Raw genomic sequence first — 19624 nt, forward strand, 5'->3', positions numbered from 1 at the left:
CAGGCCCTCCAAGGTTTGGAGGCCTATCTCCCCCCACCCCCACTTCCCCTGCCAGTGGCGGACTCCCTCAGACATCGGTGCGTTGGTGGTTCTTTGTGTCCGGGGATGGGCGTCCAGGTACACACCGGCTCACTCCTTGGCGGCCGCTTATCGGGGCCTGGAGCCTGGGGCTCGCTCGGGCCACTTCGGAGGTGGGGTGCCCCCGGCCTCTCGGCCTGGGGCTCGGTCACTCAGGCACGGCTGGCTGCCGGCGGAGCTCACGGGCGCGTCACTGCAACTCCCCGTGGCATCTGCTCCGCGGCTGCTGAGTGAGCCCTCATCTGGGGCTCTCCTCAGCTCTTTCTGGGACAGTGGCGCGGCTGCCCCTCTGTTGGTCTTCCTTGGTCTCTTGTGTTCTGGGGGCCTCTGGATGTCTGGAGTTTTGATCTCCTCCATACCTGCTTCATACCCTGGAGGACGGGGCTGTGGGCCCCCCCACACCCTCTAGCAGATCATTACATGAAGGAACCTTTTAAAAAAAAACAAGCGCGTCCATGCTCACAGGTGTACACATGGGTGATCACACCCACAAACTACACCCTTTTTGGCTCCTACCTCAAAGCACACTGTGTTCTGTTGATCTTATGTGCTGCACAATAATGTTTAATATTTAGTATTTACTGTCATATTCCCATAGATCATTGTGATGTTGTTTATTCTATTACTCTTGTTCTCTTCTGCTTTTTTCTTTTTTCTTTCTCAACAGGTGATCCAGGTGATCGATATATGCATTTTTCTTTTTCTTTTTTTCTTTTTTTTTTTTTTGCTGCCCATTCTGTTGGTTTTTGTTTTTTGCCCTTCTCCCCCGTCCCTCTTCTCAGCTGTTTCTCTTCCCTCTGTCCCGTATTCAGCAAGTGAAAATAAAATAAACAATAAAAGGTGAATCAAATGGACCATTATGGCAAGGCTGGGATGGTCAATTTGGTAAAGTAAATCCGTGGGCATCTTTCTTTGCCTTTAGACAATAATTCTGATGGCAAAAGAGCCAAACGGGACAGGCAAAAAAAAAAAAAAAAAAAAAAAAAAGCAATGAAGGTGCTGAACATGGTCCATTTAGACTCAATGTCCCCAGTCTCCCTCTGAATGGTGTCGAAGCTCTGCCAGAGGAGACAGTGACGATCTCAAGGACAGGGACTTTTGCTAGGTGAATTACTAAATTCACTTGAGAAAAAATATAAGTAAGTTAGTATCAACTAGTGGTAGGACTGAGCTAAAGTGCTATCTGGGTCCATCCAGGTCACTCACCACCCCTGGTGGCCACAGGTCAAACTTATATTGGACAATAGAAGGAATAAATAAAAATAAAGCATAAACAAATTTTCACAATTTTCAAATTGTGAGTGGGCAGAGAATTTCTACATGGGTTAAATACATAACAAGACCACATACCTATACGCCAAACGAGATTAATTACACATGTCTAATTCACTATATTGCCACTGAGGTAAATGAAGTGCAGCCTGCATGGTGTAATAAAATGATAAACATTATGAATTAGTATAACACCTGTTAGTTACTTCTTTTCATGACCGGCCTAGTTTGGTTCTGTGGAGAAAAGCACTTTTGGATTTGCTGCTAGTGATGGGATTTCCGGCTCTTTTTAGAGAACCGGCTCTTTCGACTCGGCTCACTAAAAAGAGCCGGCTCTTTCGGCTCCGAACCGGCTCTTCAGGTTGATTTGTTGCTTTAATTAATTATCAACAACAATATAAAATTATGCACAAAAGGAAATAGTAATGTAAAAAACGTGGTTTTCTTTATGTATGTTTATATATAAATACTTATGGGGAACCCTAGAGACGAAACACGTACAAACTCCAAAGCACTTAGAAATTCCAAAGCACATTTCTAGCGTTAACTGAACTTCTGATACAGAGCTACCTAGATCACTTAAATTACACTAATCGAATGCATATGTCTATTGTTTTTGTTTTTAAAAAACTATATATATTTTTTTCTAATAATTAAAACAAACAAACAAACAAACTTCATTTACCTGTTACTACCACACACCCAATCCGATTGTTGGTACTTGCTGGCTTGTGTAGCCACTAGGTAACAAAAGCTCAACACGGCCCTTAGCATCCTGGAGCACTTCTGTTGCATTTTGGAGTTTGTACGTGTTTTGGAGTTTGTACGTGCTTTGTCTCTAGGGGCCACTGTAAATATTCTTTTATTTATTCACTCCACAAAAAATGAAATAAATAAACTATAAAATACAAAAACCAACTATTTACATTTCATACATTTCAACTTTTAACTACTTAAATTTTCAGCTTTTTCCTTTTAAACAAATTTAAAGTGAAACAACACAAAACACTGCAAACCACAACACAGTAAAATATAAACTAAAATATGGAAAAAAAGGGTGAAAAAAAGAACGCCCAGATCTTTAATTAAGAGAAAGGTTGGCATTTAGAAATAATAATATCACACTCAACTGACTGCGTTTTATCTTCCCATTGCACTGATGGGTGGACAGTTCTTAGGTGCCTGTGCATGTTGTTTGTGGAGCCGGCTCTATATGATATCCTTTTCTTGTAGACTCTACACTCTGCCTTTGTTTTGACAATAAGATTGAAACGGCTCCAGACTTTGCTTCTTTTCTTGGTGTCACTCATTTTCTTTACTGTACCTTTCTCTGTACCGGCTCGCATCGTTCACTTCAAAGATCCGGCTCTAGGAGCCATTTTGTTCGCGACCGACCCATCACTATTTGCTGCCTCAGTTGTGGTCTGGAACCTGTACGTCGGTAAGATTAGAGCTTCCAGTGACTGTGAAGACTGAACCTAACTCAGACAGTTAAGACGATTCTTGAATTTTGATTTAATCAAGATTTTGATGCAAATTTGTGTTACTGAAGCTCCGAGAGGGAGGGGTGTGTTATTTAATTAAATTGCATGCTGGTTTAAATTCATGTTGGGTACCTCCTAAGGAATTGTGGACTGCATTAAGTCCACTGTGATGACTAATTGGCTAACTTGATCTGAAAATACCATCGCAGATTTGTTTGAATCTTTTTTCATGTCACTGATGGTGGTATAAAAAAGGAAGGCATGCTCTTAGCAGACAGGGGAGTTGTGTGTTCAGTGTTTGCTATTATGTGCTCCACTTTTGTTCTGAAACAACTTCAGAAGACATTGATGGAGTACGGTTGAGGACCTGGGCCCTATTTCAGGAAGCCGGTTTAGTGCAAACTCTGAGTAAGTATACCCTGAGTTAACGAAAACTCTGGGTTTTCAGTTTCACAAAGCGAGTTTAGATTAATCCTTAGTGAGTTACTATGACGACACACTCCGTGAAGCTAACCTGCCCCCTAGCAGGTTTACTTCTACTAACCCTGACTCTCTCCGCCTCTTTGTCGGAAACCTGACTGTAGGAAGTGTCAGACATGGCCTGCCCCTTCCTTGAAGAGCCAGTAGATGTTGAAGCCCAAATTCTCCGCAGAGCTCTCCGCCGGGAGAGAGTGATTAGAGCGCATTTTATCATTTCCTGATGATTTTCTGTGTGAACGTTACCTTTTTTCTGCACAATCCATAATTTATTTGGATAACATCCTCAGGCCTAATATTGCTCATGTGACACATCGCGGACATGCTCTCAGTTCTGTACATATTATTTGTATTGCACTTCGGTTTTTTGCAAACGGGAGCTTTCTGTATAATATTGGTGACGCTGAGCACGTTTCCAAGGCTACCGTCTGTCGGGCAGTCAGGAATGTTACAGTTGCACTGAAACGTCTCCTGTACTCGTTTGTGGTGTTCCCCGGTCATAGACCCACAAGATTTATCAAAGAGGGATGCCACAAAATTGCAGGTATCAGGATGAACAAAACTTCATTCATGATGTGGTGATATTTGAATTACTACTTAAATTTAACATTCATTCAAATTCAAATTCAAATTTTATTTGTCACGTACACAGTCATACACAGTACGATATGTAGTGAAATGGTTGGACAACTGCTCGTGACCTAAAGAAAACAAAAAAAAGGAAAGGCTATGAATAAGATAGGAAATAAATATGAAAAATTAAAAAGGGTAAATTTAACTAGGAAGGAATAAAATATAAATTAAGGTTAAAAATGAAATAACTGTACAACACAAATTAGAATGAAGGGTAAATTTAACTGGGAAGAATAAGATAAAATATATAAATTAAAGTTGAAAATAAAATAACTGTACAACAAAATACACAATATAGAACTATATAAGAATGTATGAAGAAATCTAAATATAAATAAATATATACACAATAACAGCAGCTGTACAAGTATTAACCGGAAATGAAGAATATAGTGACCAGTGTTGTGCAAAAACAAAGTCCAGAAAGTCCAGTGTGTGTGTAAGAACCATATGTGTGGGTCAGTACTGTGTGGTGGTGTGATTGAGAGACCGTATCGCCTGCGGGAAGAAGCTCCTCCTCAGTCTCTCTGTGTTGGTCTTCAGGGAGCGGAATCGCTTTCCTGACCTCAACAGAGAGAACAGTCTGTTGTTGGGATGGCTGAGGTCCTTCACGATCTTCCTGGCCTTGGTCCAGCACCGCCTGCTGTAGATTGAGTGCAGGTCAGGGTTCCCAGGCGTGATTGGCTGTATAGATGGCACTCACATTCCAATCATTGCTCCTTCAGTAAATGAAGGAGACTATGTGAACAGGAAGTCTTTCCACAGCATTAATGTACAGGTACATAGTTCCCTGTAGCATTTCACACTAACAGATTATTTCATTATAGTAATGGATGCTAATTTGTGTTCTCTGCACTGTGAAGATCATATGTGATGCTGCCAACATTATCACAAATGTGGAAGCCAACTGCTCAGCCTCTGTGAGTGGTGGTGGACCCCCACCTGTTTTTCGGGCCTCCGCTTTTTTTCCCTGTTGGCTATAACGGGTCACATTTGAGCATATAGAGTAAGCAAATATGTACTTGTAATGTGCTCAGATAATTTCAATAAGTGCTTACAGAAAGAAAATTAATGTAGCCTCTAACTGCAATTGATTTACATAGGACAAGCAGACCAAGCACTATGGCTCATAATACAATTACACCTTACCTGTTTGGACTATATTTTTATATTTCATTTTTACTTGCTGCCAGGAACGTTGGGGGCCTGTTGGGTTGCACCTGCGCTCACATCACAAAATAAAATGTATAAAATAAAAAAAAATATAATAAAATAAGGTGTTAAATGGGTGGAAATCCCTAGATCAATGTTTAAATTAACACTCACGCATTGACTCTGTCGGCTATGTTTTGCCATGCATGCTCCCTTTCTTTCGCAGCTGAGGCTGTGTTACTTTTTTCCGTGGAATTTGCATGTTATCGGCATATGCTGCCATCAGAATTTCGGCCTCAAGCGCTGTAAAATACATTGACCGCGCCTTCTTTCCCTCCGTCTCCATGGTGACTCGCTTAATCTGTGCTCCACTAATCAGGGCTTTATGTATCCTTGTGCACGCGCTTAACTTGGGGGTTAAAGCAACTCCGCGTTGATTGAACTAATTGTTATCAGCCTTTCTGAAACCGAATATTCCGAGTTGGACAGTTTGGGGTTACTCAACCCTGAGTATCGTTTTTCACTGAGTTTTCTAAACCGGCTTCCTGAAATAGGGCCCTGGAAAGTGAGGACGAGAATGCTTCACCAAAAGGCAGATCACACAAAGCCCTGTTTAACAGCTCGTTTGGAAGTACTGTTAGTTTTTCAAAGAGCAGCAGGATTGTGCAGTCGCATATTTTAAAAGCTTTTCAGAATTTCTACAGGCTGGAAAGATGTTGATTCAGGGTTTTGGAACACAATTTAAACCAAAACACAAAATTTACAGGAGATGTAAAGTTTGATGCCAACAGATTTTATTGAACATACAAGATAAAATAAAATAAAAAAAAAAAAAAGCTCTCTAGTATGTTTGACATAAGCACATGGAGGCCAAAAGCAAACAAAGATAAATAAAGATGAAGACTCCCGGGGAACTTCTGAGCTCCTTTATGGGAGATGAGTCACCAGCTCCTCCTCCTTTATTATATAATTATCAATATTTTATCTTTAAACTGTATTATCTACAATCTTAAACTGGATTTGTTTAATGTCAAAACGGAACACAACACTGTTAAAATGACACATTAGTCCATAAGTTATGTTATAAATATAAATAATAAATGAGCTTAAAATATGGATCACAGACAATTTGAGAACAGATCAACTTGTCAACATTGTCATTCCCTAAAATATTCCCTTTCCATCTGAAAAGCACTTGCCATAATGTCAATCCAACTACTACATGGGTAGTTTTTGTAAAATGATATTTCCAAGTTTGTTTTGGAGAAATAGTTCTTTTTACATCAAGACACTAAAAATATCTCAAGCACTGTCGAGGCCATGCCGAAGAAAATGAAGAAACTTCAGCAAAGACAAAGCCTATAAACTATAAAACAATGATGTCAGAAAAAGGTGATAAAGGTGCACACATTTTATGCTGCAAGACCAACTTTTTGCCTTGTCCGTGTGTCAAAACAGGAACCGAGCTTCCAAAAGCCTTTTTAAATTTTCAGTTTTCAATGACCCAAACACTGTTTATGTGTTCTACCGTCACCATTTTCTAAGAATGAAACTTAGCATGTAGCATCTTTTCCTAATTGCATTTTTAACTGTACTAGAGAACTAAAATGTTTTACACAGGTGCTGCAACAGTGTGGTTTCTCACTTTTGTGAACTGGCATGTGTTATTTCAAGTTTCCCTCTACCTGAATCTTTTCTAGAGGTGCTACAAGAATGTGGCTTCTCACCTGTGTGAATTTGCATGTGTCTATTCATGTGTGACTTCCGGCTAAATCTTTTTCCACAGGTGCTACAACAATGTGGCTTCTCACCTGTGTGAATTCGCATGTGTGTCTTTAACTGACCCCTCTGAGTAAACCTTTTCTCACAGGTGCAACAACAATGTGGCTTCTCACCTGTGTGAATTCGCATATGTATCTTCAACTGACCCTTTGTAGTAAATCTTTTCCCACAGGTGCCACAAGAATGTGGCTTCTCACCTGTGTGAATTTGCATGTGTCTCTGTAACTGACACCTCTGAGTAAATCCTTTCCCACAGGTGCAACAACAATGTGGCTTCTCACCTGTGTGAATTTGCATGTGCATATTCAAAATATTTTCAAACTAAATCTCTTCCCACAGGTGCTACAAGAATGTGGCTTCTCACCTGTGTGAATTTGCATGTGTCTAGTCAAATCTGACGTCCACCTAAATCTTTTCCCACAAGTGGTACAAGAATACGGCTTCTCAACTGTGTGAATTCACATGTGGCTTTTCAAATTTGATTTTATATAAAATCTTTTCCCACAAGTGCTACAGGAATATCTTTTTCATTTCATTTCTACTTCACTGGTACAGAGTTCCTCTTGTTCCTCTTGAATCTGTGAAGGATCCTCCTGGTGTAGACTGGAGTTCTTCTCCTGGTTACAGACCTGCTGATTTGTGAGCCCATCCTCGTCCTTACAGTCATGTTGTGGAAATCTTAAATCTAAATCAAAAAACATACATTTGAGAAATTACAAGGTAAGCTTAACCATTAGAAGGTCTCTACATGGTAAGCATATGGCTTAGATCATCTACGATGAGAAAGACACACACACACACACACACACACACACACACAAAAGCACAAAGTGGTATCTCTTAAATTTTGTTATCAAAGTGCACAAAACATTTAAAAGTTTGCTTAAAATTATTCAACAACTTTACAGGACACTCACTGCAGGATTTATTTATTGTTTAGATTAACCATTCATTGCCTTAAAGTTGGGGAGAATGGGAGGTAGAGCCGTCAGGTCCCTCTTCTGTGGAAAAAGCTGCCAGTTTGGATTCGGAAAACAGACACTTTTTAAAAAAAGATTAGGCTTAAAAATTTCCTTTTTGATAAAGCATACATTTATGGCTGGATCAGGTGGCCCTGATTAGGCTCATTGAGATTTAAACTGGGTGAGAGAGCCAATCTTTCTTATACCTGGGGGTATAGAGTTCCACAGCCTGGGAGCAGAACAGCTAAAAGCTCTGCTTCCCATCCTGGTGAGGCGGAAGGAAGGCACAGAAAGCTGGATAGAAGAAGAAGATTGAAGTGAGCGGACAGAAAAGGTAGTGGTTAACAGGTCAGAAAGGTAAGGAGGTGCGAGGTTATGAATGGCCTTGAAGATGAGCACAAGAAGTTTGAAAACTATCCAGAATTTCACAGGGAGCCAGTGAAGTTCCTGAAGAACAGGGGTGATGTGCTGGTAGGAGACAGTTCTGGTGATAATGTGAGCAGCAGAGTTCTGAACCAGTTGAATCTTATGGAGGGATTTTTGGGGGAGACCATGCAAGAGAGAGTTGCAGTAGTCAGTGCGGGAGGTAACAAGACTGGGCAAGAATGGATGTAGACTGGGTGACAAGAGAAGGACAAAATCTGTTAATGTTGCGTAGATGGAAATAGGCAGAACAGGTGAGATTATTGATGTGAGATTTATAGGAAAGTGAACAGTCTAGGATGTGTGGAGCAGGGAAATTATTTTACTGCTATTGTTAAATAATTATTATCATTACCATTGCATTAATAATATAATCTGCAGTACGATCATTGCTTTAACAATGTAACAGATAGCTTTAAGAAGGCCTTAAGATGTTATGCATACAGTTATTATGTTAACCTTGTATTTCAGGTGCAGTTATGACTATTTTATACACAATGCATATCTGTGCTTATTAAAGAGTTGGAGCTCGGTCAATTAATTGGGGGTTGGAAGCTTTGTTCGGCGCGATGTCCGGACAATCTATTGTGCAAGTGACTTGGAGCCATAGAAGGAATTGCAATACATGCTTACAAAACACTTATATCAGGTCATTTTATATTAAGCTTTTAAGTAGAGGTTCTTGATTAAAACATTTATTTAACAGATGATATATCCATAGTTTCAGTTCGATTATTACATATACGAGAGTGGTTTCTGTCTCTCTGTCTGGTCAGAGGTCAGGAGCTAGTCGTGAGGTGAAACAGGGTGCAATTGTGGTTAGCACACAGACACACACACTCAGTTAGAGAGAATCATTTATAGGGGAAAGTTTAATCATGTTTTGCTGAGGTTGCAAAAAGCAGTTTGTCGCAGAACTGCTGTTGAGGTGTCAAGACGACAAGCGAGCATCCGGCAGTAACAGGATGTACCGGCTATGAAAACGACGGCAACGCTCTTTTAAACTATGTTAAAAGTCATTGTGGTTTTGAATGGATCTATGTATAAAATGTATCTGTGACGCATGAAGGGGCGTCATTAAATCAAGCCCTGACGGTATAAAATATCTGTTCATGCTTTGATTAAGTCGAAGATCAATTGCTGTCTGCGTACAGAGTTGTCTTCCCACGCGTGTATTCATTAAAATCATCGTTTGACTTCACCCGGCCGGATCAGTGTGGTTATTCTTCAATCACCTCTTGTACCCTTCCTCAATATTGAACCCTTAACAGATGACACCAAGGCTCTTAACCTGAGGAGAAGGGAAAACTGAAGTTATCGATAGTGAGTCAGAAGTGGTTTGCCTTCAAAAAGGTTGGATTTGGTGCCAATAAGGAGGATTTCAGTTTTATCCTTATTGAGCTTCAGAAGGAGTAATAAAGGTAATATTAAAACTAAGAAGCTGCTGCCATTGTTGGAAACTGGAATTGGCTGGGCCACGCTATGAATCCTGGGATAGGTTGGGCAGCGAAGGATACACCCGACCCATCCTTCAAATCTGGAAATGAAGGACACGTTTGTCGGCCGCATTTGGAGGGGTCTTTGAATTTGGACAGCCTTCGTCGAATCGCTGTAACGCAGTCGGCCTACAAATGCAGCTTCTGAAGGATTTGATTTCGTGGCTCAAGAGTTGGGAGTTCGCCTTGTAATCGGAATGTTGTCGGTTAGAGCCCCGGCTTGGACAGTCTCGGCCTCGCCTCTGTCAGTGCGCCCCAGGGTGGCTGTGGCTACAATGTAGCTTGCCATCACCAGTGTGTGAATGTGTGTGTGAATGGGTGGATGACTGGATGTGTAAAGCGCTTTGGGGTCCTTAGAGACTAGTCAAGCGCTATACAAATACAGGCCATTTACCATTTGATTTTGATAGTCGACGTAATCGTGACTAGTCGACAAGTCGTGGCAGCCCTACCTTACAGTATAAACCCCCTTCAGGACACTGTTGTTGGGATTAGAGTGGGATGCAAAAGTTTGAGCAACCTTGTTAATAGTCATTATTTTCCTGTATAAATCGTTGTTTGTTACAATAAAAAATTCTCAGTTAAATATCATATTGCCTGTCCCGTTTGGCTCTTTTGCCATCAGAGTTATCGTCTAAAGGCGAAGAAAGCTGCCCAACGGATTTACTTTACCAAAGGGACCATCCCAGCCTTGCCGTAATGGTCCATTTGATTCACCTTTTGTTTATTTTATTTTCACTTGCTAAATACGGGACAGACTTGACTGGGGAAAAGAAAGGGGAGAAGGAAAGAAAAATAGTGGGGAAGAGGAATGGTGATAAAAGGCAAAAAACAAAAACCAACAAAATAAGCAGACAAAAAAATACATGTATCAATCACCTGGATCACCTGTTGAGAAAGAACAATGGCAGTGGTTCCCAAACTTTTTTTGCTGGGTCCCCGTTTGTTTTACAAGAAAAATGTTTGTGTGATGCAGAGGAAGCCTTTTCTCCGCCCACAGCGCAAACAGAGCCGCTTGAGGTATGCTAAAGCACATTTGGACAAGCCAGCTTCATTCTGGAATAAGGTGCTGTGGGCTGATGAAACTAAAAATGAGCTATTTGGGCATAACAAGGGGTGTTATGCACGGACTGGGAATCTTGTCAAAGTTGAGGGACACATGGATTCCACTCAGTATCAGCAGATCCTGGAGACCAATGTCCAGGAATCAGTGACAAAGCTGAAGCTGCGCCGGGGCTGGATCTTTCAACAAGACAACGACCCAAAACACTACTCAAAATCCACTAAGGCTTTCATGCAGAGGAACAAGTACAACGTTCTGGAATGGCCATCTCTGTCCCCAGACCTGAAAATTACTGAAAATCTGGAGTGTGAGTTAAAGAGAGCTGTCCATGCTCGGAAGCCATCAAACCTGAATGAACTAGAGATGTTTTGTAAAGGGGAATGGTCCAAATTACCTTCAACCACAATCCAGACTCTCATTGGAACCTACAGGAAGCATTTAGAGGCTGTAATTTCTGCAAAAGGCAGATCCACAAAATGTTGATTTCATGTCCTTTTTTGTGGTGCCCAAATTTATGCACCTGCCTGATTTTGTTTAAACAATTACTGCACACTTTCTGTAAATCCAATAAACTTCATTTCACTTCTTAAATATCACTGCGTGTGTCTCCCATATGATATATTTAACTGACATTTTTTTATTGTAACAACTAATGATTTATACAGGAATATAATGACTATTAACAAGGTTGCCCAAACTTTTGCATCCCACTGTATTTCCCTATATGAATAAAATAGAATTGAACTGAGTGAAGGAGGCCATGTTAGACAAACTGAAGAATCATTTATGCACAAATCATAGTGGGAGTTGTTTTTATTTTTATTTTTTTATTTATTTATTTATTAAATAGGATATGGGAGACTTTTCTTTAATAATGCCATATCACCTCACACAAGGAATGAGAGTTTCATGATTCTTAGTGCAATGGAACCCTGTTTGTATATTTTCTTAATTTTCTTCTCTCGTATGCTTTCATAAGGTCAGTACTGTTAGGGCAGTTAGCATTCTCTTAAAATCTGTTTGCAAGTCCTGCTCCATGTTCATGTAAAACATGGAGCAGGACAAAGACAGCGCTCTGTATGTTATAGACATTCATCAACATTTTTTTGCAGCAAATCCTCTGTATCCAGTGGCCAGGGAAGATTTAAAAAAAATAAATAAATAAAGAAGTAGTCAAGAACAAACCAGGAACCAATAGCAATACCAGATCTGAAAGAAAGTGATTATGGATTGGCCACACAATCAGGAAATCCACCAATAACATCACTTCACAGGACTTGTGCTGGAAGGGACAGAAAAAGAAAGATCCAGAAACACATGGCACAAGGGCACAACTACCATATTGTTGTGTGGTTTGTTAAAAGCTTAATTTCAAATCAATATTTTAAACTGATTGTTCAGTCCTAATGGGGATAATTATGTTAGTGTATGATGATTTTTTTAAAATCTACAACTGTTTATAACCTGCATAGTTCACATTTCTGTATATCACATATTTCTGTATAGTTTTTTATATTTATATCCTGTTCATAGCTTGTACTCACTACAGCCTGTACATACTTATAGATATAGCATATTCATAACATACTTCATACCGTGTACATTATAACATACCATAATAGACCCATTTCTGTAATATACTCACATATCTATATTATTTCTAATATCTATTTGTAATATATCTATATCATGGCTAAAGCACTTCTGGATGGATGCAAACTGCATTTTGTTGCCTTGTACCTGTGACATGTGCAATGACAAACTTGAATTCTATTCTATATGAGAGCAATATTCAAATATTCTCTCTCATGCAGTCAACAGCGGAGATTTCTGTCTACATGCAGAAAGTCATCATTTATGAGGCATACAGCTTGCCACTCCAACTTGGTTCTTGTGGCCAATAATCCAGTTTTCATCGTCTCAACATTTTTCTACATACTGTGTACAGTTCTGGACTAACATGACTTAAATCTGGTGGAATTTTTTGTTTTTTATTAAACAGAAGATTTGAAATCCAGGTTTTATTTTACTGTGCTAACAGAAAACATGTCTTCAGTGAGGCAGTATCCCAGGCGGTAATGCACACCATGTGTCTTTGTGACATTTTGATGAGTCCTATGCATTTCTATATTATGAAATCTGTATATGACACTTTTACATACCTATTCTGGTGAGATTTAGTCCAGGATTCAACAACAAATCCAGCTGTTCTCCGGTCCAGACATAAATGCCGCTTTTGGTTTCCGGCTTCAGTTCAAGCTGCTCTCCTTCCCCAATGATGAAGATTTCCTCCTGTTCCTCTTTAATCTTTGAAGGCTCTGTGTTCTGCTGGTCCAGACTGGAGCTCCTTTCCTGGTCACTGACCTGCTGATCATCCTGACCTTCGTGTTCAACAAAGGGACACAAGAAAATAGTGACGAATGTGATAATAATAAAGATCAAGAAGGATTAAAAGGGGTCACCTATTGAGAATTTAGCTTATGGTTTCAAGGGCTCTTGCATTCTTGCAGATGCTGCCACAGAAACATTCACTCATAGTCATGTGTTCATTGGGTGATGTTGATAACCATACAGAGTCTAATTTTTAGATGCGAGTGCCAGTGATCATCACACAATGTGAATAAACAAGCAAACGAACGAACAGTAGCATGATCTGAATATGATCATGAAAGCTTAAAGTACTTTAAGACGGCAGACTGGAAGTCTTTGTGTTTTGACCAACGCATTAAACCATATATTTTTAGATATAAGTTGTAACGGCCGCCATTTTCGTTCTGAGTATTTATTATATGGCGTGTTTTGGGGAAAAGCCTGTTCTTACACTTGAGTCTAAGGTTTATTTTGAGCACCTGACAGCTCTTTTTTGCTTCTCATCTATAAACTCTCTCCACAACCTTTCAAATGATTGGTGGTCGAACAGAAATGTCGTGTTCGAGTCGGTGGTGGAGACCGCTTTGCGGCATAATTTGGGTTTGAGTTTTCTAATCCGTGTAAGATTTATCATAACCAAACAATGTCCATCCTACAGGGGGAGCCCCTGGTTTAGGAATAACATCCTCAATTTGTTTTGGCTGGTCCTTCTGTTTGGAGCTACCAGGTTCTGCCTCATCTTGATTGATAGCCAGTGAAGAAACCAATGAAAAAATATTGCTGTAAATGTGTCTTGCGACACCACAAAACAAACAATAGTGTGTCATTCAAAACGATAGATGTTTTAATTTCATCATCAGATATATTTCGTCACATTGCACAACGTTAGCCTACTACAGGGGTTCCCAAAGTGGGGGGTGCAGAGCCATTGCAGGGGGAACGTTAAAAGAAAAGAAAAAAAAAAAAAAAAAAAAAAAAAGAATGCTTGGACACTGCTAGAATAACGGACAGGTTTTTTTGACGGGGCTCCCACACAAACACATACCTGTTCTGGTGAGATTTAGTCCAGGATTCGACAACAAATCCAGCTGTTCTCCGGTCCAGACATAAATGCTTTCAGCTTCCTGCTTCAGTTCAAGCTGCTCTCCTTCCCCAATGATGAAGATTTCCTCCTGTACCTCTTTAATCTTTGAAGGCTCTGTGTTCTGCTGGTCCAGACTGGAGCTCCTTTCCTGGTCACTGACCTGCTGATCATCCAGACCTTCGTGTTCAACAAAGGGACACAAGAAAATAGTGACTGAATGTGATGATAATATAGATCAAGAAGGATTAAAAGGGGTCACCTATTGAGAATTTAGCTTATGGTTTCAAGGGCTCTTGCATTCTTGCAGATGCTGCCACAGAAACATTCACTCATAGTCATTTGTTCATTGGGTGATGTTGATAACCGTACAGAGTCTAATTTTTAGATGCGAGTGCCAGTGATCATCACACAATGTGAATAAACAAGCAAACGAACGAACAGTAGCATGATCTGAATATGATCATGAAAGCTTAAAGTACTTTAAGACGGCAGACTGGAAGTCTTTGTGTTTTGACCAACGCATTAAACCATATATTTTTAGATATAAGTTGTAACAGCCGCCTGTTCTTACACTTGAGTCTAAGGTTTATTTTGAGCACCTGGCGGCTCTTTTTTGCTTCTCATCTATAAACTCTCTCCACAACCTTTCAAATGATTGGTGGTCGAACAGAAATGTCGTGTTTGAGTCGGTGGTGGAGACCGCTTTGCGGCATAATTTGGATAGCAGAGTTTTCTGATCCGTGTAAGATTTATCATAACCAAACAATGTCCATCCTACAGGGGGAGCCCCTGGTTTAGGAATAACATCCTCAATTTGTTTTGGCTGGTCCTTCTGTTTGGAGCTACCAGGTTCTGCCCCATCTTGATTGATAGCCAGTGAAGATGAAACCAATGAAGAAAAATTATGTATTTATATACACACACACACACACACACACACATATATATATATATATATATATATTGCTGTAAATGTATTTTGCGACACCACAAAACAAACGAAGAAGAATGCTTGGACACTGCTAGAATAACGGACAGGTTTTTTTGACGGGGCTCCCACACAAACACAAAGCAGAGGTTGAAGCATTGCTGAATATGTTTCCAAACCAACTTCCTTCAAAGCCAAAGACTAGAAAATATGATGAAGCATAGCTTGCCTTTGGCTTCACCTGCACATGTGCCAAGGTAGGTATTGCGGCTCCTCCAACCTATGGCCGCAGCTGGCTAAACATGAGGACACAGATGACGTGCAACAATAAACGCATAAAATACACTTCTGTACCATTTGCTCCTTTTATTCCACATGCAACTGTCCAATATATAAATCAGCACATAGGATTAACTATTAAACAAATGCACAGACTGCACAAACCAATAACTGCAACTCTCCAATAACTGCACTAACTACTATGTCAAATTACAACCTGGTTCATGGCATCAATTAGTGCACAAATATACAAAAACCATTAAGTTCCAGTTAAAATACATCAAAATCATTCAAGCTGCGATCAACAGAAAGTTTTGCCTCATGCTCACCCTACCTTTCTGCTCATCAACATCAGGTGCTGTGAACAGGTGAGTGCAACCACATTTATCATCTACCACACCCATGAGACACGCCCCACACCCGTGCACCAATACAGCGAGTCCATTTAAACCAACCCACTTAGTCAAAAAAGGAACAACTCATATAGCTCCTACAGTAGGTACCCCCAACAGAATTTGTTTCCCCTGCATCGGGAGGATGCGCTAGGCTGTCCAAATCATGCACAAGCAGTATCCCACAGTTGTTTATGTTTTTGAACTCACTTTTTGATAGCAATGTTGAATATTATTACACAGGGGAAAAGAAAAACTACACGTAAAATAATTACACCATGACACCTCCACCTTTCTAAATGGAGGGACAATAGCTGCTTGTGTATATGCAAGTGTGTAAAAACTGCAGATAGTAAGATTAACAGTATTTTGAATCTGCCATTGCAGAAATTAATCTCATGTAAACAATAACATGGCGCACAGCGTGATGTGAAAGGCACACATCTCTGACATTGTGCGATGAACTCCGTATTCTTCGACCACAGGTAAATGCAAAAGCTGAGTTTTCTCCAACCTTTTTGGTGATTCGAAACGCTGTTTACGTGCGGCCGAAAGGACCAAATGCATAGAAAAATACCCATGTTGGTGTGGACGTAGCATAAAAGAGTTATTAGTTTTACTGCTACTAGGGCTGCCACGATTAGTCGACTAGTCACGATTATGTCGACTATTAAAATCGTCGACGACTGATTTAATAGTCGACGCATCGTTTGAAGCTTTGTAAGATCACAAAGGACGCAGGAATTAGTAGTAGGATTTAAGAGTGTAATAACGGACTGAAACAGAAGATGGCAGCACTGCATGTACAAGGATGCCAGCTGCCGTTAAACCCCGAAGAAGAAGAAGCTGTGTCCGAGAATTCATAGCGCAGCCCAGCGCAGTTGTCAACAATGGCGGCAGCTAGTTAGTTTTAACTTTACTCTTATTATTCTTTCTGGGTCACAAAATAAACGTTTAACATATTTTCAGGCGAGAATGTAGCTGTGTAAACCTCAAATATCTGCTCAGTTTATCAAGACACCACATATCTTCAAAAGTGCTCCGATGTTTTCGGAGACGTCTGTTACCCACTAGCTCGTTAGCTAGGCGGGGGCAAGGCTAACTAGAGCCGTGAGAACACCGGACTCCCGGCAAATCGTTTTCAAACCCACCGCCGTCTTTCGCTAGTCAGGTTAAACATATATATAAGTCACTTAGATAACTTAAAAATGTTATTGTTTGGCTTTCGTTAGTATTTTATTTGTTCCTGAGTAAATCGGTTTGGCTGAGATTAAAGTTATAGTTTTTGCACAGCTAAAACTGTCAAGCAGACAGCTGATTATCAGAAGTGTGAGACGCTGGAGAATATACTCCGGTGTCCTGTTATATTTTAGAAAGCAAGGAGTTTATTAAACTTCACCGAAACAATCTGCAAATTTCATTAAAAATTAATAAACTACCATCTTGTCTTTATTTTTAGTTAGCACAAACACTTAAAGCTGTAAGCTAATGATTGTTATATAAGACCAGATGCTGCTGGTGCAATAAGCTGTACGCTGTACGTCCAATGGATGATGATCTGATTAGTCGACTAATCGCAAAAATAATCGGTGACTAGTCGACTATCAAAATAATAGTTTGTGGCAGCCCTAACTGCTACCTGTAATTTATTGCAGTTTACTTTTGTTTTATTATTTTCTATCAAAGGTTTAATGTGTGAAATAACTGCAATGGAGTTCAAAAACAAAATATTGGTGAGTGTGCTTGGTGGGAATATTTTTTCTATACGACATTATGGTGTTCTGACAAACCATCCTACTTTGGCAAAACGTCCTACCGTAAGAAGTTTATGCACATTTCTGCTTTCACAGAGTAATTTCACCACAAATTTAAGTAGGTATGACGGTTTGCCACTTTGCCCATCAGAGTATACTTGTAGCTCATATTCATAAGCCCAGGATGGTTTGCCACTACATTTTACACATTAAAGTATGGTTGTAGGTCACAGTCACAAAGGTATCATGGTGTGGCACTTGATTTTACCAGTCAGAGTATGTTTCTAGCTCAGATTAACAAAGGTAAGACGATTTGCCACTTAATTTAGCTGTTAAAGTATGGTTGTAGGTCACATTCACAAAGGCAGGATGGTTTGGCACTGAATTTTACCAGTCAGAGTATTTTTCTAGCTGATTTTCACAAAGGTAAGACGGCTCGCAACTGTATTTCGTATTGTGCGCATGCGCAGAAACAATGGGTACGATGATTCGTCAGGTAGGATGGACTCTCAGAAAACCGGCTCAAAAGCCGCAACAGTAAAAAGGAGATGAATACCAGAGTGTTAGTGAGATAGAGGTTTTATCTCAAATTGGCATAGCAGGTTGGCTAAAATGGCTACCAAGGCAAAGACTAGTGAGCTTCCTGAAAGCCTGCCTCAGGTATGCTTTTATCAACACCAGACTAGGTGGGGCCAATTAGCACCAGCTGAACATACTGAGGAGATTAGGGGCTAAACAGGAGCGTAACAGGTGGCTAGTAGCCTTCAGTAATAGCAATAATTCACATGACAATAGTGCATTCATGTAGTTGTAAAAAGAATGGAAAATATATCAAGTAATCCAAACCAAAGTATTCAGAATACATTATTCACATTGAGTAACTTAACAAAATACATTTCAAACTACATTTGGGCCATTTATTTGTAATCTGTAGTAGAAAACATTTTAAGAGTAACCTTCTCAACACTGCACAGATACAGCTGCATACACTTTACTGGGGTGTATTACTAGTTTAGATCAATGCATTTATGCAAAGCATTTAGATCATGCCCAAGTAAATCACACAATCCCGCAACCCCCCACGCCTCCACAAATTTACACACCTGTATTGTGTGACTTTATCCCGGGTCTGATATTAAGCAGTCTTAGCTGACGGATCTCCTCCTCATACCGGACGATCGTTTTTTCAAACTCTGAGAAGATTTCTTCTGTAGCAGCATTTAATCTCTCCTTGATAAACTCTCTCAGATGCTGAAATGAAGACATTATTGCTGCAACAACCGATACCGCCAAACCAACGTCTTCAAACTTAACTCGGGATCTCTCAATGGCACCATTGCCGCTATTCTTCTTTTATTGCTCTTTTATAGGTATCAAGGGCGTAATACTGCCCTCATCAGGTCAGTCCAGTCCAACATAAAGTCTGGTACTTTGCAGAAAACTGCAATTTTGCCATGAGATTATTAGTGATATCCTGGAATAAAGAAAGAAGAAAATACTTTGATTTAAGTTTGATTTATTGGAAAACCCTTTAGTTTGATCCAGCATTAATCATTTTACAGAACAAAGAATAATCCCTTCATTGATTATAGTCACTCTAAAAATAATTATATAAAATCTTTTTAATAAACGAGGGTCTCCCGATTTCTCTGGTACGGTCCATGAAGTGGAAGTGAAATAACAATATACAAATACATTAATATAAATAAACTACATACATTTAGAGCCTGGAAAGACTCATCCTCAACCAGCTCCGCCCTATAGTTAGGCCACATCAGGATCTCCTTCAGTTTGTTACCAGCCCCACCTCGAGGCTGAGGACGCCATGATATAACTGCTCAATTGTGCCTACGCCCATCTGGGCCAGCTGGTGAGCACTGTGAGGGTCATGTTTTTTTTGTTTTTTTTTTACTTTTTCGGTGCATTTAATACATCAGGTCAGTCCTGGGTGATAAGATAAGAGATAACATCAGATAAGATAACCTTTACGAGTCC

General features: G+C 40.0%; 1 protein-coding gene across 3 annotated transcripts in view; it reads right to left on the reverse strand.

The window, feature by feature from the left end:
- Positions 1 to 18973, reverse strand: part of LOC120715341 (zinc finger protein 665-like) — a 144275-nt gene extending 125302 nt beyond the window's left edge. Inside the window, exons 1-3 of one of the 3 annotated variants that reach the window (XM_040002257.1) lie at positions 18733 to 18969; positions 14238 to 14453; positions 12985 to 13203 (exon numbers count right to left, since the gene is read on the reverse strand). In XM_040002257.1, the coding sequence (XP_039858191.1) occupies positions 12985 to 13203; positions 14238 to 14453; positions 18733 to 18895 (598 nt within the window). In that variant the 5' untranslated portion in view covers positions 18896 to 18969. Of the gene's footprint in view, positions 1 to 12984; positions 13204 to 14237; positions 14454 to 18732 lie in introns of all 3 variants that reach the window. The other 2 variants (XM_040002258.1, XM_040002256.1) reach the window with 2 other exon arrangements.
- Positions 18974 to 19624: the final 651 nt, after the last annotated feature.

The sequence above is a fragment of the Simochromis diagramma genome, unplaced genomic scaffold (genome assembly GCF_900408965.1).
Source record: "Simochromis diagramma unplaced genomic scaffold, fSimDia1.1 OVJJ01000688.1, whole genome shotgun sequence".
NCBI classification, from domain to species: domain Eukaryota; kingdom Metazoa; phylum Chordata; class Actinopteri; order Cichliformes; family Cichlidae; genus Simochromis; species Simochromis diagramma.